At 46.4% G+C, this 25,765-nt stretch overlaps 1 protein-coding gene and 1 long non-coding RNA gene across 5 annotated transcripts in view; one reads left to right on the forward strand and one right to left on the reverse strand.

The window, feature by feature from the left end:
• Positions 1-916: 916 nt before the first annotated feature.
• Positions 917-10,471, reverse strand: LOC125630500 (uncharacterized). 2 transcript variants are annotated; one of them, XR_007354686.2, is made up of 5 exons: positions 4,037-4,548; positions 3,512-3,702; positions 2,946-3,086; positions 2,154-2,240; positions 917-1,386 (listed from the first exon to the last, which is right to left on the reverse strand). It is a non-coding gene; the product is annotated as an uncharacterized LOC125630500 (long non-coding RNA). The 2 variants fall into 2 exon arrangements; XR_007354687.2 differs by lacking the exons at positions 2,154-2,240; positions 2,946-3,086; positions 3,512-3,702; positions 4,037-4,548 and adding an exon at positions 9,570-10,471.
• A 523-nt stretch (positions 10,472-10,994) lies between these two features.
• The window catches only part of RFX4 (regulatory factor X4), a 132,413-nt gene continuing 117,642 nt past the window's right edge, over positions 10,995-25,765 (forward strand). Inside the window, exon 1 of one of the 3 annotated variants that reach the window (XM_048832236.2) lies at positions 10,995-11,261. In XM_048832236.2, coding sequence (XP_048688193.1) covers positions 11,219-11,261 — 43 coding nt within the window. In that variant the 5' untranslated portion in view covers positions 10,995-11,218. Of the gene's footprint in view, positions 11,262-24,771; positions 24,809-25,765 lie in introns of those variants that run through there. The other 2 variants (XM_048832228.2, XM_075123406.1) reach the window with 2 other exon arrangements.

Here is a 25,765-nt window from a genome sequence, read left to right on the forward strand (position 1 = left end):
ATATCCTCAAGGCCCTTCGTCAGCCAAGGCGACTGAGGACAGAAAGGAGCAAGGTGCAGCGAGCTCCACCATGGCACCAAACACCGCGGCACCATCCAGGGCAAGCCCTCCATGATCCCGAGGCAGCAGTTCCCCGGCACTGCCCAGAGGCAGAAGCTGGTACTGCACCACTATGGTCTCCAGAGGAAGAATCCGCTTCAGACTCTGGTGGGGAATCCTTCGCTCCACCCAAAACTTATCAGTACCCAGCCTACACACCAGACTTTGGTGCCAGCCCTCTGGTCCCTGGCCAATGCAGTGGCAGTACTGGAATTCTTGGGGTTTTCCCCCGGTACTGGTCACTCCTTCCCACCTCTCATACTCGGTGGTGTCAGAAAGGTGAGCTCCCGTCTCTTCCTATCTGGCAACAGACCTGACTCCGATACCAACCCCGGTGCCGATGTTTAGGAAGTGGCCCCAATGGACGTGGTGGAAGGAGATGAGGAGCAGGGAGCCCTGCCTCTGGCACAGGCCTCCTCCTCATCCCCAGACGAGGCAGTCGCAGGCCCTAGTAACCCGCTCCCCAGGAGCTCCTGAAAAGGGTTGCTGTGAACTTGAGTCTGGAGGTTGAGGAGCTTAAGGGGTCAGAAGACAGCCTAATCTACATGCTAGCTGCAGCTGCTCCCTCCAGAGTGGCCTTGCCTGTTAACGAAGTGGTGATGGGCCCTGTCAGAACACTGTGGCAGACTCCTTCTCTGCCCCCCCCCCAACACCTCAAAAAGGGCAGAGAAGAAATACTATGTCCCAGCCAATGGGTTTGAGTACCTTTATTCGCACCCACACCCTGGGGTCCCTGGTAGTGTCGGCGGCAAATAAGCAGGACAGACAGAGGCAGTCGAGTGCTAACCCCAAATATAAAGAGGCCAAGAGACTGGACTCATTTTTGAACGTAAGGTTTATTTGACAGATAGTCTCTAGTTACGTATCTCCAACCAGCAGGCACTGCTGGGGAGCTACAATTTTAATCTGTGGGACTCATTGTCCAAATTTAAGGACTCCTTTCTGCAGGAGTCAAGGCAGAAGTTCACAGCTATCCTAGAGGAGGGCAAAACTGTGGCGAGGACCTCCCTCCAGGTGGCTCTGGATGCAGCCGACTCAGCAGCCAGGACTATGGCATTGGCAGTCACCATGAGGCACTGTTCATGGCTCCAATCCTCTGGCCTCCCTCATGAAGAGCAGCAGTCCACCCAGGACCTCCCCTTTGAGGGCACCTCCCTCTCGGAACAGACCGACTCGAAGCTTCACAGCCTCAAGGATTCAAGGGCCAAGCTTTGTTCCCTGGGCCTTTATGTGCCCCCAGATTCCAGGAAGTACTTTAGGTCCCAGCAGCCTCCCAGGGCAGGAGCCCTACAAAAGAAAAGGGAAGGGTTATAAGCTACGCCAACCCCTTCCTCCTACCTCAGCCTTCCAGTTGGGTTCTCACAGATAACCCGGCTGGGTGAGGCAGACCTTTTGGAGGTATGCCTGAGGGCAATATACCAGTCTTAACTCCATATCCATCTTCCCTTTTGTTATTGGACCACCTGTTGCCCTTCAGCTGAATATGATCATATATAACATCAGATTGTTCGGTACTGAGTACGGTAACAGTTACAGCCTCCGATTTTCATCCACGCCTCCATCCCACCCCTCGTCCCCATCCCTCTTCAGGGACTCTTCTCACGAGCAGTTTCTCGTCCAGGAGGTGCAAGCCCTCCTATGTGTGGGGACTGTAGAGCAGATTCCTCAAGACTTGAGAAGGAAAGGGTTTTACTCCTGATATTTCATAATCCAGAAGGCCAAGCGGAGTGGGAGGGGGGTCTAATGGCCCATCATGAACCTGTGTCACCTCAACAAATATCTCAAGAAATTGACATTCTGTATGGTCTCCCTGGACTCCATCATTCCCTCCCTGGATCCAGGAGACTGATACGCTGCCCTCAACTTAAAGGATGCTCATTTCTACATCTGTCTTCCACAGACACAGAAGATTTCTCAAGTTTGTAGTAGGTCAATGCCACTAACAATTCACTGCTCTTTCTTTCAGCCTATTGGCATCTCCACAGGTCTTCACAAAGTGTATGGCCATGGTAGCAGCCTTCCTCAGGTGTTGAGGTGTAGAAGTCTACCCATACCTCTACGACTGGCAGATCAAAGGGCAGTTGCAGGCTCAGGTGCAGTGCATCATCAGTACAATCCAGGCCACCTTCCAGGCACTGGGTCTGTTAATAAACAAGCAGAAGTCAACCCTGGTCCCCATTAAGAGAATAAAGTTTATCAGGGCAGTGCTCGACTTGACCCAGCCAAAGCCTCCCTGCCAGAAGCTTGATTCCAAGCTATATTGACCTGATTTCCAAGGTCACGATTCACCCAATTCACGGGTCTGCTCGGGTCTACCTCAGACTACTGGGATACATGGCAGCATGTACCTACATGATGCAGTACACAAGGCTATGCCTCAGACCCCTCCAGATATGGCTGACATCAGTCTACTCCCCAAGCAAACACCACCTGGACTCAATATTCATGATTCCACCTCTAGTTCTCACTTTGCTGGCCTGTTGGAGAGACCCAGGATCCATAATGGAAGGGGTACCCTTTGCTACCCTTCAGCTATTGACAACCCTAGTCTCAGACATGTCAGACCTGGGGTGGGGAGCCCACCTCAGTAGTCTCAGGACCCAGGGCCTTTGGTCCCAGGAAGAACTCTCCCTGCATATAAATGTCAGGGAGCTCAGGGCAGTACACTTGGCTTGCCAGTTGTTCCTTCCCCAGATCTCAGACAAAGTGGTGCAGGTCCTGACGGACAACACTGTACCAAAATTTTGCATCAGTGTTTTACATCAACAAGCAGGGGGGCTCGATCTTCAGCCCTGGGCCAGGAGGCCCTTCAGCTGTGTGATTTCTGTGTGAAACACGCCATTCACCTCAAGGCGTCAAATCTCCCCAGAGCCCAATACGCATTGGTAGATCATCTCAGCAGATCTTTTTCCTCTCTCCACGAGTGGTCTCTTCACCCACAGGTCATCCATGTCATCTTCCAGAGGTGGGGGCCTCCACAGGTGGACCTGTTCACCACCAGACAGACCAGGAAATGCCATAAGTTCTGTTCACTGCACAGTCACAATAGGCTCCCTCTCCGATGCCTTCCTGCTCTCACGGGCAGACAGCCTGCTGTATGCCTTCCCACCGACCCCCTTGGTTCACAAGGTCCTTCTAAAAATCAAATGGGACAAAGTGAAGTTTATCCCAATAGCACTGGCAAGGCCATGCCAGCATTGGTTCAGCAAGCTTCTAGACCTCTTTGACTCACATTCCCATTCCTCCCAGACTTGATTTCACAAGACCACAGCCAGTTGCTTCACTCTAACCTCACCTCCCTGCACCTGACTGCATGGTTGCTGAGTGGCTGAACCCTGAAGAGCAGGCCTGCTTGGATCAGGTTTGACGGGTCTTGCTAGATAGTAGAAAGCCTTCTACCAGGGCTACCTACCTGGCCAAGTGGAAACACTTGACTTGTTTGGCCTCTAAACGAAATCTCTCTCCATCCTGATCTTCTCTTCAGTCTATCTTGGACTATCTGCTCCATCTAAAGCATCAGGGTCTGGCTCTCTCATCTATTAAGGTTCACTTGGCAGCCATCTCCGCCTTCCACCCTCCACTGAATGACAGATCAGTGTTCTCCTGTGAGATGACAGTAAGGTTTCTGAAGAGGCTGGAAAGACTCTATCCTCAGGTTCATGATCCAATCCCCCCATGGGACTTAAACCTGGTCCTGGTGAGGCTCATGCCCCCCCCCCCCCCGAGACATTAGCGTCATGCTGCCTGCTGCTTCTCTCTTGGAAGGTCACCTTCCTGGTGGCAATCGCCTTGGCCAGAAGAGGCTCTGAGGTCAAAGCCATGATGTCGGAACCCCCTTATAAGGTGTTCTTCAAGGACAAGGTCCAGCTGCACCCTGACCCGGGCTTCCTGCCAAAGGTGGTGTCGCAATTCCACAACAACCAGGACATTTTTCTACCTGTCTTCTTCCCAAAACCTCACGAGTCCACTGAGGAACATCTGTTTCATACGTTGGATGTTAGATGGGCCCTCCCTTTTATATTGAGGGAATGAAGTCCTTCAAGAAGTCCACGCAGCTCTTTGTAGCAGTAGCGGAAAGGATGAGAGGGCTACCTTTTGTCATCCCAAAGAATCTCATCCTGGATAACGGCCTGTATTCGAACTTGTTACAAGCAGGCGAAGGTTCCACGTCCTGCCATTGTGACTGCTCATTTCACAAGAGCCCAGGGTTCATCAGCAGCGTTCCTTGTGCAGGTATCAATCCAGGACATCTGCAGGGCCACAACCTGGTCATCGGTGCATACCTTCACGTCCCGCTATGCCATCACCCAACAGGCTTGAGATGACGCTGGTTTCAGAAGAGCAGTATTACAGTCAGCATATCCATGAACTCTGCACCCACCTCCAAAGGTCCTGTTTGAGAGTCACCTAGCGTGGAATAGACATGAGCAAGCACTCAAGAAAGAAAACTTGGTTACTAACCTTCTGTAGCAGTTCTTCAAGATGTGTTGCTCTGGTCCATTCCATGACTCGTTCTCCTACCCCTCTGTCAGAGTTACTGGCAAGAAGGAACTGAGAGGGTGCTGGGTCGGCAGGGCCCTTTACACTGGCGCATATGGCCAGAGGGTGGTAAAGCTGGCCCAATGGATACCACTGAGGTAAAAATCTCCAGCAATTGTGCATGCGCCATGCACACACCTGGCATGGAATGGACGTGAGCAACACATCTTGAAGAACAAGACTTATGGAAGGTTAGTAACAGTTTTTTTCATTTGTTAGTGATGGGAAGAAATGAGAAACTAATAAGCAGTGCTTTGCACCTTCAAAGTGCTTCACAAGTCACTCTCATACCACACCTGGTAAGTCAGTTGTGTAAGAATGATCCCGATTTTACATCTGGGAAACTAAATCAACCAGGCCCAAATTGCTGTTGTACTGGTGCAGAGACACCCTGCCCCCTCTCCCCCCCCCCCCCAAGGAGAATGCTTCCCCTAGCTTGTGGCTGGTGAGGGCTTGCTTGGCCTTCCTCACAGGTTAGAGTAGCCCTGAGGCTGGCGCTGACCTGTATCCCTAACGCAATGCCCTCTAGGAGCCAGTGTACTAACGCAGAATAGCTGGAATGTAGGCACACTCTGGCTCCACTGCAGGGAGCCCCTCCACTGGGGGGGATGGGACAGAGCTGGCTTTACACCTTCCAGAGAGGTCTCCTACATCAGGATCATTCTCTAAAGGGAGTTTACAGCCCTGTAACCTGTGCAAAGGGGACATAGGAGATAGATGAATTTCCCCCCTGCTCCCCAGCCCTCCTCCCCCTTAGACAGGATGCCTCCCACCCATATGCAATCCTGGAGCACCTCCTCCCTCCAATTGCCCTACTTGAGGCAGGGTCCATGTCCCAAGCTCACTTCCCCACCGAAGCAAGCCCCAGGGCCTACCCTGCACCCCACCCTCTGGGGCACTGCCCGATACCCACCTCCATTAAAAGAATCGCAATTGCACTGAAGCCTACTAAAGTGACGACAAAGATTCTTCAGTATGAAAAACTGACCCCAGGTGACTTTTTTATGGAGTTTGTTACCTGGAAACACCAAACTCTCTTCTCCTTTTACAGAAGCTTTTCTGACTTAAATGAATAAATGAGAAAAAAAGTCTATTCTGAAAATATCTTTCTCTCGCGTATATGCCTTGATCCTAGATATCAACCCCTTATGTCAGAAGTCCAGGCAAAATCTCATTTAACCCGAACGTGGATGCAAATGGAAATGTTTCAGGCAGCAGTCTAAAATAATGATGTCACAGAATGAATGTCTGAAACTGAAAGATCAGATGATGAATCGGAACGTCTTATAAAACTCATTAAACCTCTGAAAAGATAGTGAGATCAGGATGAAGGAAAGCCCAAAAAAGATTGGGCCAATTCTCGATTAATTTGAAGATGAGCCAGGTCTCAGTAAGACAGAAAACATATTAACTGATGGGGATCCATCATAAAAATGTCATGCTCGAGCTGTATCAACGGGCAAAAATTGTATGGGCAGTTGCAGGAACACAAATGAGTTTTTGAAAGAACACTTTCAGGCTTCAAATGTATCCTTTCGTCACAGAGGTCCAATATGACAGACCAAATATTAGATGCTTTTTTAGTTCACTCAAACAAATTGTTCATAAAAAAATTGTGTTTGATAACACTAAAACATTAGGAAAACTCATGTAAAATTAAAAAATGGTCAAAAATCAAAAAAGTTTCATTTTTTTTTCAACTCTCTCTTTCGAATTTACTTCCACTAAGACTGAAATTTGATTTGAACCAGTTCACACTGGTAACCGAACTATGTTTGCGGGGTTTATGGGTGGCTTGATCTGGAACTGAACCCAAAGACACTGAAGGCAAACCTGAACTGAACCAAAACAAATACCTGTTCAGCTCCCTTTTAGCAGCCACCTCCGTCTTTGAGCTGGAAGTTCTGCCCGCAGGAGGAAGTATACAGTGTTCACATGGAGCATCACTTGCTGGGATTTGTCATCTCTGCAGAGGCAAACCTCTGGTTTAAATTAAAGAAGAGGGCCGCCCTGGGCTGCATTCAGCTCTGTGGGGGTTGTCTCTTGGCCACCCCATCCTGCACATAATCACTTGTGAACTGCATCCATCTCACCAGCACAGAGGGAACGTGGTCATAGTAGTTGCTGTATTGCTCTCTAACAAATGATTTAATGCTGGGACATCACAGGGATGGTTCTGTGAAGCGTTAGAACACATGGGCCTGATGTGCAGAGGTGCTCTGCCCAGGTAGGTCCCACTGACTTCAGCGGGCATTCTGGATGTTCAGCACTTCTGAAAATCAGGCCCACATAGTATATTGGCTCCTCTGCCTGTCCTGTGATTTGATATGAGCAGGAGGCGTCTCTCCCCTCAGGGTGCCAGGCTACAACACTAGGAGGCCTACCTCTGGCCAGACAGGCTCACTGGCCCTCACTCAGCCCCACTGCCTGATGCTTTGACAACACATCTGGCCTTCCTGCGGCCTGTGCCTCTGAGTAATTTCTGAGGGAGCAGTTTCTGGGAGCTCCTCCATGACACCCAGATCTGGAAGCTCCATTACATTTAGCTCTTCCTATTTTTAAGTTAAAGCTGACTAACCGCCCACCCCACCCTGCAGAAGTACCACAGGCTTCCAGTTACCACTGCTCCAAATATTTATTCATACACCCGCGTGCACATCCCCACTTAGGGTGACCAGATGTCCCGATTTTATGGGAATAGTCCCGATATTTGGTGTCTGTGTCTTATATAGGCGCCTATTACCCCCTACCCCCATCCTGATTTTTCACACTTCCTCTCTGGTCACCCTATCCCCAAACCATGCACAAAGTTTTCACAGCAGCAAACACGGGCAGGCTCCAAAGATTGCTCACACTGGAGCTTGCAGGGCTAGGAATTCAGGGACCGGGGAACCTTGTTTTGTTTTATTAAATCTAATACACTATTTCTATTTTACAGTGTTCTAGTCATAACATGAGGAAAAATAAACTCTGAAGTTGAGAGAAAGGGAGCAGCCAACTATGGAGCCCTGATTCCACCTTGCAGCTGAGCAGGAAACCCCCAAGTAAAAGCCCTGGGCTAACCCCTGCTCTGGTACACCTATGTTTGTGGCAGTGTAAGTGATTGGCCCTGTGATTGGAACAGAGGCCATGTCTACACTACAACATTATGTTGACCTAACTTTCGTTGGCCAACAGCCACTGCGGTTTTTACATTGTTTGTGCACATGAGGCTCCATGGGTTGGCAGTGCACGTCTTCCCAGGAGCGCTTGTGTCGATTGTACTATCAGGGTGGAGTATTGTGGGATGGCTCCTGAAAGCCAGCAACAGTCGAGGGGAGTAACACAGTGTCTACACTGACGCTACGTCAACCTAGCTCCATCGAGCATGACTGTGCACAGGAAGGGGGTATTATTAAATTGGTGTAGAGAAGCACTTGTGCTGGTTGGAGCCAAATGTAAGTAAAGACGCTTCTACAGCTACCTTGACACAAGGCACCGTACATTGGCCTACCCCTGTGGTGCAGAGCAGGCCTGAGTTAATGATGCTGTGGCTGCGCAAGAAGGAATAGACCCCACCCTCTGCTCCCTCCCTCCCAGTTGTGCTGGCCCTAGGAGCCAGAGGCAGGGCAGAATTCCTTTGCCACTAAGGAGGCTCTGGATGCCCAGAGGGCAGGTCTGGCAGTACAGAAGAGCCAGTTTCACAGTGCACTTTGCACTGGAGAGGAGTCTCCTGGGGGCCTATGAGAGACTGTGGCTGGGGCCTCGCTCTCTGCTGCATTCACCTGTGAGGCCTAAGGAGCAGCGAGTCCTGCAGGAAAGGGGGAGGAGAGCAAGCCCCTCCTCTGCCCAAGCTGCAGCTCCCTGATGTCCAGATGCTGGCAGCTGCCCCCCATGTGCCCCACCATCACACACAGGCTGCAGCAGAGCCGGACCATGGATGTGAAATTTCGACCATCTTAAAAAGGAGAAATCTTGGCCCCAATTTTCTCACCCCCACCCCTTTTCACTGCCTGTAAGACAGTTTCTGTGCTGATGGCCTTGGAGCTCCGAGCCCTCATTCCCAGACAGACACCCACAGGAGACAGGCCAAATGCCCCCAGCTGCTTATTGCAGCATGATCCCACTTTAACCCATCACGTGTTTCCTAGCACACTCCGGCGAGGACAAAAGGCATTCTTCCAAATACAGCTGCTGCAAACCTTTGGGTCTCTCTGGCCCTGCCGCCACCCCCCACCCTCCATTAGCCCTGATCAAAAGAAATGGTCAGTGTCTAAATCATAATTCAACTAGAAGGGGAGGAAAATGACATTCTTTCAAAGGAGGGCAACAACAAGCTGCTGTCTCTAAATTGCCAGATTCGACTTCCCCAAACACGTGGGAGTTCACTTCTTCTTTCAGGAAGAAATAGGAGGGATTTGCCTCTGTGGAGCAACCTAGAGAGACAATCCCCCACCCGTGCCCAGCAGAGGAAAGGTTTGCTTTCTCGTTGCTATTGCAATTCGACCCTCGTTCCCACCTTTCAACAGACATAAACAAGCTGGGCACAGCGCAGTGTATCGTTCTTCTTCACACCAATACGGTGGCCACACTCTGGTTTTACACTATACCAAAGTTACAGGAATTGCTGAGCCTACGACACTGGGATTTCTCTTTAGGACTCTCGCGATTTCCCCCCCCCCAAAAAAACAAACAAACAAACAGCCCCATACAATATGCTCCTTGTTGATACTGTGTCCCATCACCTCATTATCATCTCATCCCTGGCATTCAATAGTGGCCAAAGGATCAAAGGGGTCAGTTTGTTTAAGGTGTAGGTGATTCCAGCCCGCAATAGCCAACCTCCCCGGAGCTCCCCCGGAACAGCTGCTCTGCCCCTGCTCCTAGGTCTTCTGGGGGAATGTTTTTGCAGCAGGAAGCGTTTGTGAAATTTAACAGGCCAATTTCTTTACCTTTCCGTGAAGGCTTTTTCGATCCCGTTGCTTCAGACGCTATTTTGTCACAGTCTCACTCTTTTGCAACCTCTTATTGAGCCGCAGTTTGCTTCCCACACAAAACCCCCTTGAGTTTTCCAGGTTTTGCTCCTCACTCCTTTGCCCCAAAGGACAATCTTTGTGTTTATTGTCTTTTAGGCAAAGCTAACAAGTGTGTCAGCATCTCCCTGCTCTGCACAGAGACTTTTTGCATGAGTGCTCAGAATCCGAGCAGGGCCCCGCGGCAGCCGACTGGCAGCAACGCTTTTGTCTCCTTTCATCTCTTAATATGGATTTGAAGGTACTAGGAGATGTTCGGCTTCCTGTTTAGCAGAAGCGCTGCTTGTTTCGCTGGGTGGTTGGGTTTTTTTTTTTTTCCAGGGAAGGGAAGGAGGGGGGAAGTCTGGGTGTGGGGGAGAGAGTAGAAAACGTTGGCTCTGTCCATGGTCAAAGTAATTCAGCTGTAATCCCCCTTTCTCTTCCTCTCCTGGAGCTCTATTCATATTCTAATCACAGCTTTTCCTTCCCTAAACCAGCCACTTTATCAGAGCCCGAGCTTTGCACTTTTACTTCCACTTCCAGCACCTAGAACCGCCTTCAGAATAAGCAACTTTCTTTGCAGTCCAGCTCCCTTGCACCCCTAAAGGGAACCCTACAACGTTGTCCTAAAACCCGCAGGTAACATTTTGTTCTTTTCATGTACCCCGGAGAGCACACACAACCGTCCCTTCTTTCTTGGAAGCGCCGCCTGGAGCTTCCCTTCTCTTCCAGACTTGCACGTCAAGTGCATACAACTTGTACAACGTGCCACCGCTCTTTACAACACATGCAGTTTATGTGCAGTCCCTGGCGAGCCAAGCAGAAATGCCTTGGGGTGTGTGTGTGTGTGTGTGTGTGTGTGCCAGGGACACAGAACTGGACCGTCAGCTCTGTTCATGGGCAACTTTCTCCGTCACCCCTCCCCAGCCAAACTGAGCTTGCAAGACCTGGGGGGAAGGCAGCACACAGCCTCCAACTCCATGTGTGTCTGGGAATGAGCCCAATTTAAAGCTCGGGGAGGGGCCGATCGATGGGGTCTTTACACACACCGCAGACCCCGCACCCAGATCTCCTGCTTGTTTGAAGAGCTGAGCCAAATTTGAGCTCAGGCTGTAATGAACCAAAGACTGGGGGGGGAGTGGGGAGGGAGTGGAAAGGCCCCTGGAACTTTAAATCAGAAGAACGTTTCTAATGCTCTAACCGAGGAGGGAAGTCGAAGTGTTGGGATTGCGTAGATCTAAGGCCCCCCTTTTTGGAGGAAAGCTTTTCTTATTCAAAACAGCATCACAATGGGCTTCACATTGAGCCTTGCCACATCCCCATCTGACTAGCAGCCATTCATCAGGCTGGCTGGCCTATCAATGACATTTCTCCCATCAGGGCTCCTATAAAATGATGCTTTTTCCCATGAAACATCCGCAAACATTTTGACGGGTCTGGCTTTGCCCTGCTGGATTACTGAGTGTCCCTCTCTCTCTCTCTCTCTAACCTCCCCCCCTCCCCTCTCTCTGTTCTCGGTGTGCATCTCTGAGCTAGGGGATCTCCAGACCCCGGGACTTTGGGGCTTCTGTACTGCCCATGGGAAGAGCATGCATTGTGGGTTACTGGAGGAACCCGACATGGATTCCACAGGTTAGTCCAAGACTCGAGACAACAGCCTCCCATTGCAGCCAAGTGGAGACTATTCAACTTGACAGTGGAGGAAATATACTAGACTCTAATAGGATGATAAGTTACCCGGCTTCTAATCAAACGTGCATTGGTGTGTGTGTGTGTGTGTGTGTGTGTGTTTTCAGTTCACCAGAAAGAGAGCCCCAAAAAGTTGTGTTAAAAATAGACAGGGCTGGCTGGAGCCCGAAGTTTGCCCTTGCAGCTGAGGTGCAGGCTGTATTTTTCCTCGGGATATCGGCAAACTAATTCCCTCTCTGCTTTCAGTTTTAGGCGGTTGACTAGATTTGAGCGGAGCCTTTCCAGGGCAATACATTACGGTATTAATAAGGAAGGGGTTGTTTTTTTTTAATGACCTCATCCAAATGGCGTCTTGTGGGAATAGCTAGAATTCAAGCCGGTTTGGAAAGCGAGTCCCTCGCTGGGGTGGACTGGCTGAGTAGGAAGTTTTTCTGATTTTTTAAAAAATTCAAGCCAGGGTTAGGTGTAAAGACCTTGGTTGGAATGAAACGGAGACCGTGACTAACCTCTTCCTAACCGCGGCAAGGAAAGAAAGCCCCAGACTTCCTTAGACTAGAGGGGATGGATGCGGAGCTCAGTCAGAGGAGTACACTGAAGTGTATTTGTCCAGCTCAGGCTGCAGCTTCCTGCCAGCCCCTGGCACCGCAGCGTTGGCAAGGCTCATGCTTTGGAAATCGGGTGGCGGTGGATTGCAGTTTCGGTGGCTGGTAATGTTGTGGACAGGTTCTGAGAGTATCCCCTGAACCACATGCTTTATTAGCTCCCTTAACTTAAGGCCTTCCATTTCTTCCCCATGCCAGCTGTCAGTCAGCTACCTTCCGAAACGAATCCATCCCCCTTTTTGCGCCGGTTCACCTGGCGTCCCCCCTTTTTTCCCATCATGAAATCGATTTAATAATCTTGCACCCACAGAAACGACATTTCTAGATTTTTTTCTATGTCCAGCCGGATTTTACACTCGGGCCACACCGGCCTGTCCTGATGCAACCTATGACATAGGAAAGCAATTCCCACTCAGAAGCAGATCCCTGAATCCACCAGTAACCTTTGCGCTTTTCTAGGAAAAAAACTTTCCAAACAGGTCGCTCGCTCGCTCTCTCTCACGGCAAAGTCCTCTTTCGAAATAAGCCCAGCGTGGAATCGTTTCCATTTTTCACCTGAGAAATCGTAAGTGGCCATTTGCCCTGATTTGCGGCTTATATTCTCCTTATGCAGGTTTCTATCGAGTTTTAGGTTTCAGAGTAACACCCGTGTTAGTCTGTATTCGGAAAAAGAACAGGAGGACTTGTGGCACCTTAGAGACTAACCAATTTATTTGAGCATGAGCTTTCGTGAGCTACAGCTCACTTCATGCATCCGTTAGTCTCTAGGGTGCCACCAGTACTCCTTTTCTTTTATCGAGTTTTAGTCATTTATAATTAATTATAAATTGCCGTGCTGAACACATACTGGGGACCCGATCCTTCCCCCAACGAAGTCAGTCCGAGTTTTGCCGTTGACTTCAGTGGCTACAGGATCCTGCCTTGCAATGTTGACCAAAGAGTAATTATGGGCCAGATTCTAGAGACCTTATGGGCTCAAAACTCCCAGCGACTCCGTGAGAGTTTTATCCGATGAAGACCTACAGGATCCACCCTAACAGAACTAAAACTTCTCTTTGATTTGGCTCCTTCTCCCTGACCGTGCTATATTTTCCACTGGGAATTCTCCTGTGTATGTCTTTCACTCAGATGCAAAGAATCTCTCTCCTCCAGCTCAGTATCTTTAGGCAGTTCTGAGGGAAGGAAACTAGGGGAGACTTATTACCGCTAGCATTTGGAGGACTCTCCAGAAGTAAGTTGTGAGGGGGAGGTGTGTGTGAAAATATTGTAACATTTCAGAACCCCTGAAAGCCTGTCTGCTCTCTACCAATTATCACCGGTTCGGGTAGGAGTCGATGCTGTGTTTTGAAAGGGGCCATAGATGTAAAGAAAGCCTAAAGTCTCCTAACGGATCGTATGCAAGTTTCAAGAGCAAGACGCTTCCCCACCTAAATGTGAACTGCTTTCCCGCATAAGCAGACGCCAGATATTTAAATCTTTAATAGAATTTATTTTGTAAATGCAGAGTGTGAGATCATTGCCCGGGGTTTTTTCTGTTGAAGCTCTAATTATTATGTGCATGCATTGAGAACTAAACGCAACAGCTGGAACTCAAAACCTTTCGGGGGGCGCGGGGGAGGGAATAGTCTGGCTGGGGCGAATTTACAAAGATGTGACCCTTTAACAAAACAAAACAAAACAAAAAAAACCCCGGAGTTTGTTTTCTCAGGATGAAAATGTTTTGAAATGAATGAAGCGTTGTACTCGCTGATTTGCAACACTCGCTCTAAGGCAGCCCACACTGCGCCTAGTTTTCAGTGAAGAGTCGTTAAACAGTAGGATAAAGTTGCCCCTCTTAGCAGGGACGCAATCCAGACTTATTTATGGGCACTGCTTGTTACTTACCGGTGGCACAGGCGATTGGAATCCCCGATACTTTCAATCCCAACGCTCAGACCTGTGCCCTGCGGCCGTCTCTGTGAGCTGCCGTTCTCTAAATGCAGCAGGGTTATGATAAATGGCAGCATGATTGATGAAGATAATATTAATCAGAAAACATTTTAGCCTTGCTAAACAGATGGCAAGAAAAGTGGAGCTTTGCAGTTGTCTCATTCAGACACCTTAGCCTCCCTTTCAGAGGACTTAATCCAATTAGCTTTTCTTCTGAGTTTCAGTTGTTATGTAAAGATCCTAGGGCATTGGAGGAGCAATATAGCTTCATTGGAAAAAAAAAAAAAAACCCAGCCATGTTTTAATTTCTCTTTATCAGTTTTATTTTCTTGGTTTTTTTTTTTAAAGTAACGGGGGAAACAACCCAACCAGCCCGTAACTTTTAATGGCAAGGCACTGAAATCACTTAATAATCTTTGCTTTATAAAATAAAATATCATCGGCTTAAATCTAGCCTAGCGAATCGTCAACTAAGATACAGCGTGCGTGGAAATTAGTTATTTTAAAACCAATTCAAAGAAGAAATCGATTGCTACAAATCTGGAAGTATTACAAAATCCCTTCTCCTTTTAATGAGATCTTCCGCATCGTCTTGTGACTTTTTAGGAGGATTTTTGTTTTAAATAGCAACGGGCAAAGCTTCCCCGCCCCTTAATATGCAACAAGTGCTCAGAATCAAAGGCAAAATTTTGCTGGAGTGAAAGTGAAGGATGCATCCACACACCGAGGGAGAGATTCCGTTTCCTTTTTTTTTTTTTTTTTTTTGTCCTTCTAAAGAAATACCCTTTAGCTGAGGTGTGGACAGGAGGGAAGAGAGATGATGAAGAAGAAGAGAATCACTTCTTACTAGCAGCAGGGATCCAGGAGCTCCGGTCTGGAAACTAATTGAAATAGACAAGAGGAAGCAGCGCCGGGACTGGTGGTCCTGGCTCCTGATAGCTGAAGCGTTTCCCGATTGTCCAAACAAGGCTGTACAGGGGATTGCTGTGTGGAGGGAACCCAACCCGTGTTCAGGAAGGGAAAAGCCCCCAGATTTCTTCGCTTGGGACAGACGGTTATTAGTGTGTCTGCCCTTCCCCTCCCTTAATCGACGATGAAGATAGGCTGTTGATATTCTTGTAAGGGGACCCCTACTCTTGCTGGCGATGCTGTTTAAAGGCACTTAAGGTCTAGCGTTGGGCAAAGACCCAGAAGTTTGGCGGAGTGAGTGATTTTGTTTTCTTCTGCAAGGCGCTGGAAGTTAACGTGTAAAAATCCAGGCCCTGCAGACGCACCGCTAGCTGGCGGCTCACCCTGCCCTTTGTTTTAGACTTACAAAGGAAGAGCAAGGAGTAGGGGGGATCTTCACAGGGGGGTTGGGTTTTATGGCTATAATCAGAGAGAGCTTTTCCCCCAGGGCTCATCCTGACTCATTAAAACGGACCCCAAACAACCAGTCTAGTACTAGTACCTGTTTGCCCGGAGGAGAAGGAGAGAGACTCATGGCCAGCCCCATCCCACCCCGGCAACCAAGCCCCCGCCTAATCCTACCTCGGCCTCACCTCCACATGCCCTTTACCTCCCCAGTCAAAGGGGGAGACCAACACCCACACGCCCTATGGTGGATTTTCCCCAAATCCCTGCCAGTTCCCCCCTTCTCTTCCTCCTGGGTCCCCTTCCTTCCTGCGCTCCATGCAGTCTCCTTTGCCATCCAGCTGGGATCTTTCTCTGGGGGCTGGAGGGGGAGCCGTTCCCCAGGGCTGCTGGCCAGGGAGGAAGTGACTCCGTGGAGAGCCAGCCGCAGCCTGGCCAGGCTGCATTGCACGGAAGAGGGCTACACCTGCCATATACACATTATGAACCAAGCCAAGGGTCGGATCCTGCCGTCTTTCATTCCGCCCCCCATCACCCACCCTGCATTGCAAGGGTAAGGGCTGTCATTTCTATACCTCTCCCAGCATTGACTCCTCTGGACACAATTCTCCAATCAGGGACAGGCTCAGACACCATGGTGATGGCTGCACAGCAAGCACCCAGAGAGACAAGGTGGGTGGGGTACTATCTTTTATTAGTCCAACTTCTAGTGGTGAGAGAGACAAGCTTTCCAGATACTCAGAGCTCTTCTGCAGGAAAGCACCTAGGCAGCTAGAAGCCTCCTTATAGAACTGGGCAGTCACTTCTGTGGTAGGGATGTCTCACAATTTAAGGGCCAAAGTCTACCCCCCTTCGACGCAACCCCATTGAAGTAAGCAAGGTGTGAGTGAGAACAGAATTTGGCCCTGAAATCATCACCATCTGCTCCTGCTGCTTTGAATAGCCTATTCCTTCTCATCCACCTCTAGGGCCTTTGAGATGGTGCAATTCTCCCCAGGGTGGGCCAGTCCCACTGCAATCCATGGGAGTCCTGGCCAGTAAGGGGCCTGCTGCAGGGAGAGGGCTCAGAGCTACCGCGCCTAGAATGCGAGTTGGCTTCAGTGAGCCTTGCGCGGGCAGAGCGGTGCCTTGTGCGCGCTGATGGTGCCTTGCGCGCCCTGAGCGGTGCCCAGCCGCTGGAACTCACAGGACAGCTCTGCGCCTTCCCGCACACACCGAGAGAAAAGTTTGCAAGGCAGTGGAAGTACTAATAACATGTTTCCATAGCCACAGCCCTCCCCCCGCCCCCGACATCACCATGGTGACTGCAGGGAGCTGGGGGGGAGGCAGCTCCGGGAGTGGGAAGGGGGTAGCAAAATATTATAAGTTTTCTGTTTTTGGTTCTTTAAAAGGCGTTTGGGAGCAGGAGGCACCAAGAAAGCAGCAGCGAGTTCACAACAAAGGGGGAGTGAGGGAGTGGAAGGAGCAAGGATCCAATTGAGCATGCATGTCCCCCTCATACAATGTAGGAGCCCCTGCAGCTTGCTGTGAAATAAAACCATGCAGAAGAGAAGGGGCGAAACCCTGCTGAACAGCTCCAACAAATCATTCTTAATCACTCATTAACAATCCTGTCCAAACAAACTTGGGAGGGATGGGCATCTAGAACCATCAGTTCTCTGGCCACCTCGGAGAGCAATCTTCCTTCCAGCCAAATGATTAGTACTACCCACTTCCTTGCATCAGCTCACACAACGCAGCTGGATTTTGCATTGCACCTTTGGTTGACATAATCTTCTAGATGCTTCACAGAGCTACCTAGCAAATGATCAGTGACAGAGAGAGAGAGAAAAGCAGAGGTGTAGAGGCAAAGGAGAAAAGTGATGTGTTCAGCTGAGATTTGAAATGACTCTGTCTACTACCTGTTGAATAAGCATGCTAACAGTATTGCTTTTATATTTTCAGGACTGGGCAAAGAGCTAGTTTTCCCATAAGTAAAGGAAATCTCTCATGTCATCTTAATATTGCGTGATACACTGTGCGATATTACTGAGTCACACAGACACCAAACAGGCCTCACACCCAGAGATTCCACAAGAAGCAGGGGTCTGCAATGTATGATTCCCCTCCCTCCCCCTAGATGACGTGTCAGAGTTTAATCCTTTCATCAAAACAGTAGCTTTGTTTTGGTGGCGGTCATGATGTGTTTGTTTATTTATTTTTAAGGCAGTTGTGTGTGTGCTCTCCTCTTTCCTAGGTGGGTAGCTTTACCTCCACATACCTTCAGCCATGTCCCAGAGGTCGAAACCTCCATCACTTCCCATCCTTTTGGGTTCCAAAAGAACAGCATGTCTTTCCTAGGACAGGAACTGGAGACCATGCTAGTGTTGCCATCTTGCCAAGCATTATAAAACCCTCTGAGAATGATCTGTACCACAGGATGTCAGGGCTGGGGGGGATAATGGAAAGGAGATCGTTTTGCAGTAGAATGTTTGTGCTGGATGTATGTTTAAAGTATGGAGACACTTGTTGTTACAGTTTTTTGGGCCCCGTGTTGCTTCAAATGAAATCAATGGCAAAACTTCCACTTACTTCAGTGGGAGAGGGATCAGGTCCTTTTGGGGGTGGTGGGACCTAAAGCTGATACTTCGGGCCTGATCCAAAGCCCATTAAACTCAATCAAAAGGCTTACATTTATTTCAGAGAGTCCTTAAAGCACTTTTGGTGTGAACCCTGAAATGCTTAAATCACGTGAAATGATGAAAGCATTTTAGCATTAGTCAAATTTTGGGATATATGATCATCACTGCATGAGGATTATTATGATTCCCTGTGAATGAAGATGACATTATAGCTACATATCTTTGTTACTAAAACATATCAGTTCATTTTAAACATTCTGTTTTATTCATTTGCATTTTTTCAAAAAAATCTAGAATGTAAACATTCACTTATAATAGCTATAAAGGCTTTCATACATTGATTTTGATCATGAAAATTGGTATAAAGATGTAACCACTTTAAATCTCAACAAATATTAGTGTCCTAGTTGGCAAAGAGATTGATTATAAAACTTTAAAACATTTGAATAATAATACAGTATTTAACTGTAGATCTCCAGATTTTTGAAATTCAAATTAGCGGTTTATTTTGTTGCTGGAAAACTACCTATCTTTTCATAAGAAGTTTCCAAAACAATTTGCATTGTTATCTAGGAGACAAACTGTTTATTATGGCTGAAGCATGTTATATTTCTTTATTGATTGCTAATGCTGTGGTAGAAATGTGCTTGTTATATTCTGTACTTCCATATACATAGTGCATTATGTTCATGGGGCTGATCCTGTATTCCTTTTGCACCTTGAAGTTGATATGGTGTGGATATACAAAGAATAGTGCGTTGAGTCCTATAGGGTCTAAATCCTGTTAACCACATTATCTGATTTCATAGAAATGCACCAGTGAAAGAGGTAGAAATGGTTTTTCATGTTTACTATTGTGGTGCTGCTGGCATTATTTTGGGTATTATGCTGGCAGAACTCTTAGTGAGAACAAGGAAGGCGCTAGGATCAAGACTTTACATTGTATCCATGAATTTATATTAAACCCTGCTTTTCAGAGATTTTTGGACTGTTAGACATTGACTTTCAGAGTTCTAGTCAGGGGAAAAGATCGTCTACATTTTCTTCAATTGCTATGGAATTATTTCCAAAAGTTCGAGGGAAAGACGTGTTAGTTTTCTCAGCTGTGTGTGTGAAATGAGTGAAGGTGCTTTATTTGCCTGCTGTTTATAAATGGTTGTTTTTAAAACAAAAATACGCACACGAATAGCCTGGAGAGTGGCACAACTGTGCCTCATTTTGCAAAAGTAGAGTGAGAAAATATTTTTTTTTAAGCTACAGTCCTCAAGGTTTTACTTGGGCAAAACTCCTGTTGAAGAAAGGGCTCCAGAACTGGGCCCTCCGGACATGTGTGTGAGACTGCAATGGTGCTTCCAGTGGACATTGTGCACTTGTGACCCCCCTGCTCTCATCTGATATACAGAACAGTCCTGCTTTACTGTAGTGTTCTTGTCTATTGAGTTCAATATTTATCAAATATTTAATCTGTTTATACAATGACGACTATTTTAACACCCTCATGCTGAGACACTAGGGTTCTGTGCTACATATCAATATTATTAAAATATAATCAAGCATAATTTGAAAACACCCTTATTATTTTAACCGCCCCAAAGAATAATCAATCTGTGGGGAGGCGGGATTCAATAAAAATAAGGCCAATATGGAGGAGAGGGGGAAAAGCTGGGTGGGGCAGCTGTGTCTGACTGTAGAACACCAGGCTTTCTTGTTTGTTTATAAAGAAGGATGAGAGGAATTGGGGTGAATGTCAAGGGGAACGGGTTCCACACTTTAGAGCCTTCCCCAGCAAAATCCTGACATTAAGGTGCAATGCTGGGATCGCTAAACTTGGGGTGGTGTCTGAATACACATCCCCCGTCAGGTCAAGACTCAAAGAGGTGGGCTCGAGTAAAGCCAGAACTGTAACGACGCCTTTGGAGCAGTGGTGGGCTGTCATGTACCTAACGCAGGTATAAAGTCCACGCTTTGAGTGGTATTTGACATTACATGACAAAAAAATAATCAGCTCGCTATTGCATGAATATTGAAGTAGGTGAATTTTCTGATTTCCCCCCTCATGTCTATTTCCATAGATCTGTGCTGAATTTTATACATTTATGCCATTGTAACTGAAAATGAATACTCTCTAAGACTTGATCCCGCTGGAGCCTGAAACTCATAGCAGCTGAGTAAACGGACTGCTGACATTCTAGCTAGGATGATGGGTGGTATAATGGGTTTTGCCACGAGGGATACAATAGAGAACAGTAGTAACGAGGAAGGGTAATTGGTGATGATTACGCCAGTTTGGGCATAGGGAATGTTTTTTAATATGTACATAGTCAAACATTTGTGCATGCACACGTGTGTGTGTGTGTCTCTGTGTGTGCATGTCTCATTTGCATTCAGATGTAAGTGTGTGTGTATAGTATAATTTTCTACTTGATAGAGGGTCCGATCCTGCCATTTCCATCCCCCTCTCTTCCATGGAAATCGCCTGTTGAAATCAATGGGAGTTCCTCATACAAAGAGCTTGGCCTATAATGAGTTTTTATAATGCTTGTGAATATGTAATTTTATTTTGCATCCATGTCACATGTGTAACTGGCAGTTGTGGCTTTGTCCCCTTCCTGTTTATTTTGTTCCTAGAGATTTGCATGCAGATCTGTTCATTAGGTATAAGACATCAGCTGCTGTTAGAAACTCTATCAATGGCAAAATACATTGACTTCAAACAGGGCCAAGATTTCACCCCCTGAGTACAATTGATCATGCTAAATGTTTTTGGCAAGTTTTCCCCTTCATATTAAACTTGTCATAGAGAAAGAAAGAGGGGGTCAGCAGGAGGATGGGGTCCACTGGCTTCAATAACTGAGAAAAGGCTCCCTTGCAGTTTAAAGTTCCCCCAACCTGTCCAAGAAAGGACAAAATTCTCAGCTCAGGAATGTTTTGTTTATTTCCCTGTGGCTGCAGTTAAGTGTGTGTGGTGGTGGGGTGGGGAGGGGTTTGGAAAGTGAAATTATGTCTCTAAAATGGTCTTTGTTATGTGACTGAAATAGCCAGTTCTCAGCAGCTAGCGCACCAGAGTTCACAATTAACAAATTCTCACCAGGTTTTCTAAATAAGAGCTCCTATATTATGATGGGTTTCAGAGTAGCAGCCGTGTTAGTCTGTATTCGCAAAAAGAAAAGGAGTACTTGTGGCACCTTAGAGACTAACCAATTTATTTGAGCATAAGCTTTCGTGAGCTACAGCTCACTTCATTATGATGATGAGCAACAACAGAAGTACCAGGATAGCAGGATAGACAGGTGTCTTTCCGAGAAACAGTCCCAACTAAAACCCACAGCATTAAGAAAGAGTCATTAATTCTAAAGCATTCAGCTCTTGATATGCATTTCGATTTCATTATTTTTCTATGCTATTCCTGGCCTGATTCTGCAGTCATTAGGTGGACAAAACTGCCATTGAAGACAATAGGAACTTTGGGCAAATCAGTACTACAGGGTTAGGCTCTTACGTTATGTCAGCACATCCATTGTAAACCCTATTCTTCAGGGGGGAGGGTTAATTCAGTTGCAAAGTTGATAGCCAGTCTTGAAAGAAATCGGAGTTTTGCCTGAAGTCAGGACTTAAAGAATAGATGATTAGAAATTGTTGTGGCTTAAGGACAAATGTCCTGAGACACATTAGTATTTGAGTCACTTCTTTTTTCTTTCTTTTTTTTCTTTTCTAATCAGTACTCACTTTTAAAGTTTTTGTAAAACCTGCTCTGGTCAGAATAATACTAACGGGCCTCCTATAGCCAGCTTTCCCCAGCACAGCTATTTCAGGTGATGCAGCTAGTTGGGGTCTGACACCACAAACCTGTACTCGTGAGCTTTCCCATTACATTGGATAGGGCTACCTGCAGGAGTAACAGCTACTCACCTGAGTAGAAGTTTATAGGATCAGGCCCTGAGTAAGCAAAACACTGAAATACAGATGCTGTGAACTTTAGGTTGCTACACAGATTTACAGGGCCTGAACCAGAGCCGAATGGAGTCATTCACTGGGAGTCTCTCCATTGAAGCCAACAGGCACTGGATTCTATCCTTAGTCTGTGGTACATTTATACTGCAGTAAAATGGCAAAGAGAATTACAGTAAGAAATCATCTTGATTACAGCAGATAAAAGAGATGTAGGGTGAATAGTGATACACTGAATGGAATGATACATTAGGTTAAAACATACTTTTCCTGTATTGTATTCATTTCTGCACAATATTTGATGAGTACTAAAACTACACAGAGACAGGGTGCACATGCTATTGGTGATGAAATCAAGTTGCCAGAGGTAACGCTGGGGGGAAAGGCCTAAATCAGCACAACGTACGTCCAGCTTCCGGAGAAGCCTGTTCTCCTGGACTTCTAAAATCTACCACCGGACATATATTATTGTGCCATGTGAGGGAAGCCCTGGGCCCTGAAAGGGGTTCTGCTTGAGTGGGCCCCTTCACCTGCACACAGCCTCATTGCCCTAGCAGAGCTCCTTGCAGGTTCATGGATTTACTCCACCCACCCCGCTGCCCGCTCTGAAAACAATGGGAGCTGCCGAGTCCTGAACTCTTCGGAAGATCTGGCCCTCTGTTTTGCCTTTCTCGTCAATGGCAATGATAACGGAGCCCAAAGTTGTGGTTGATTCTGTAGCCCAGGGTTTCCCAAACTTGGTGCCAAAATTCCTCTCCTAAACACAGGGTGGTAGAGACAATACTTGCCCCCACACCTCAATATAAACTAGGGCTGTCAAGCGATTACAAAAATTAATCGCGATTAATCATGCAATTAATCACACTGTTAATAATAGAATACCATTTATTTAAATATTTTTAAATGTTTTCTACATTTTCAAATATATCCATTTCAATGAAAACACAGAATACAAAGTGTACAGTGCTCACTTTATATTTATTTTTGATTACAAGTATTTACACTGTAAAAACCAAAAGAAATAGTATTTTTCCATTCACCTAATATAAATACTGTAGTGCAATCTCTTTATCATGAAAGCTGAACTTACAAATGTAGAATTATGTATAAAAAAACTTACGTTCAAAAATAAAACAATGTAAAATTTAGAGCCTGCAAGTCCACTCCATCCTACTTCTTGTTCAGCCAATTGCTCAGACAAAGAGTTAGTTTACTTTTTCAGGAGATAATGCTGCCTACTTCTTGTTTACAAGGTCACCTGAAAGTGAGAACAGGCGTTCTCATGGCACTGTTGTAGCCAGCGTCACAAGATATTTACGTGCCAGAGGCTCTAAAGGTTCATATGTCCCTTCATGCTTCAACCACCATTCCAGGGGACGTGCATCCATGCTGATGATGGGTTCTGCTCGATAACAATCCAAGGCAGTATGGACCGACACATGTTCATTTTCATTATCTGAGTCAGATTTTCTTTTTTGGTGATTCAGGTTCTGTAATTTCCGCATCGGAGTATTTCTCTTTTAAGACTTCTGAAAACATGCTCCACACCTCATCCCTCTCAGATTTTGGAAGGCACTTCAAATTCTTAAACCTTGGGTCGAGTGCTGTTGCTATCTTTAGAATCTCACATTGGTACCTTCTTTGCGCTTTGTCAAATCTGCAGTGAAAATGTTCTTAAAAGGAACAAGATGGGCTGGATCATCATCCGAGATTGCTATAACATGAAATACATGGAAGAATGTGGGTAAAATAGAGCAGGGGACATACAATTCTTCCCCCAGGAATTCAGTCAAAAATTTAATTAATGCGTTATTTTTTTAACGAGCGTCATCAGGATGGAAGGATATCCTCTGGAATGGTGGCCAAAGCATGAAAGGGCATACAAATGTTTAGCATATCTGGCACATTAATACCTTGCAACACTGACTGCAAAAATGCCATGCAAAAGCCTGTTCTCACTTTCTGGTGACACTATAAATAAGAAGAGGGCAGCATTATCTCTTGTAAATGGAAATAAATTTGTTTGTCTTAGCGATTGGCTGAACAAGAAGTAGGACTGAGTGGAACTGTAGGCTCTGAAGTTTTACATTGTTTTGTTTTTGAGTGCAGTTGTGTACCAACCCCCCCCACGTTTGTAAGTTGTAGTTCCACGATAAAGAGATTGCACTACAGTACTTGTATGAGGTGAATTGAAAAATACTATTTCTTTTGTTTATCATTTTTACAGTGCAAATATTTATAAGCAAAACTAATATATACACTTTGATTTCAGTTACAACACAGAATACAATATATATGAAAATGTAGAAAAACATCCAAAATATTTTATAAATTTCTATTGGTATTCTATTGTTTATCAGTGCAAATAAAACTGTGATTAATTGTGATTAATTTTTTAAATCGTGATTAATTTTCTGGAGTTAATCACGTGAGTTAACTGCGATTAATTGACAGCCCTAATATAAACATTTTAATTGGTGTGGGTCGGGGCAGCAAAGAGCATTCATGGTGGAGGGGAGGAGGGTTCATGGACTGGGAGGCTGCAGTTAGAAAGCATTTTAATCACATGGACGGAGCAGCCTGTTTACTTCTCCAGCTTGCTGGATCATTTCCACTTGGAGCTCCTGCAAACAGCCCATCTATTGAGCAGCTAGCATTCAGCGCTGAATATTCAGGACTAGATTCTTGTCTTAGCCCTTTTCTTTTTTCCTGTTCCCTGGCCTTGCTTGCACATTGTGGGAAATGGAGCCTTCTCCAGGAGGTCAGCCTCGCAGTTTGAGAAACTTGTGCTACTTTCTGAGGGGAGAAGGAGCGGAAGGAATTGAATTTGCTCTAGGTTTTTGAATCTCTAATTTGCGTATATTGGGGGCAGAGTGGAGAGCTGTTGAGAAACCTCTCAGAAATATATTTAGCTGGTAAGCTCTGTGGGATAAAACATAATGGCCATAATGGATCAGACCAAAGGTCCATGTAGCCCAGTATCCTGTCTTCCGACAGTGGCCAGTGCCAGGTGCTTCAGAGGGAATGAACAGAACAGGTAATCATCAAGGGATCCATCCCCTGTCACCCATTCCCTGCTTCTGACGAGAACTCTTAGTGTGTATATGTACAGTCCATAGTACTGTGGGACACTGATCTTTGCTGGGACCTCTAGGATGGCCTAGGGCACATTGTTTATTAATTAATTAATTAATTAATACGTATGATTTTATTTATTATTGATTACCACCCCTTCTAATTTTGTAAAACAAATATGCTCCGGATGCATTTTTAAATTCGAAAAGAAATACTGTTCTCTTCTCTTTTTACCCTTTAGTATATCTTCATTTCTATTGCTTTGTTTTGCTGGGTTTTTTTTTTTTTTTAGTATTTGGGTCCTTCCATATGGCTGCTGCCAATCCAGATGGCCCATCTGGACTTCTTTGAGAGTCAAGATTTCTGTATGGGTCTGGCAAGTGGTGCTCTTTTTGATGGGACAGATTTCTCTGGCTCTTGTATACTTTTTCCCTTTTCTGCTGGTCTCCCTTTTCTCTGTTTGTTTGGTATCTTCTCCATCTTTATCTTCTCTCCCTCCATCCTCCTTTCTTCTTGGCTACCTCCTTTTACCAGTCCCACCCCCCCACCGCAATATTTCCTCTTCCTCCCCCTTTTCTTTTCTTTCTCAATTGTCTTCCTCATCCCCCATCCCTATTGTCATTGTTTTCTTGTCTCTTCCCCCTCATCACTTGTCTTCTTGCTTTGTCCTCTTTGCCTGCCTGTCTTACTGATGCACCACCTCAGTGCTTAAAGTGTGTGTAGGAGGAGAGGTCACAAGGGATCACAGACCTGGCAAAAAATAATAATTAAGAATTGAACCAGGTCACTGAGGGGCACACTTTAAGCACAGTTTTATAGAAGTTGCATCTCCCGGATTATTATAGACCCCCCACATTTTTTCAGACCACTTTAAGCACTGATCACTGTGTTGGGCCAACTTGGCTTGCTGTTAGATTCA

This window comes from Caretta caretta, chromosome 1 (genome assembly GCF_965140235.1).
Source record: "Caretta caretta isolate rCarCar2 chromosome 1, rCarCar1.hap1, whole genome shotgun sequence".
In the NCBI taxonomy this organism is placed as follows: Eukaryota; Metazoa; Chordata; order Testudines; family Cheloniidae; genus Caretta; species Caretta caretta.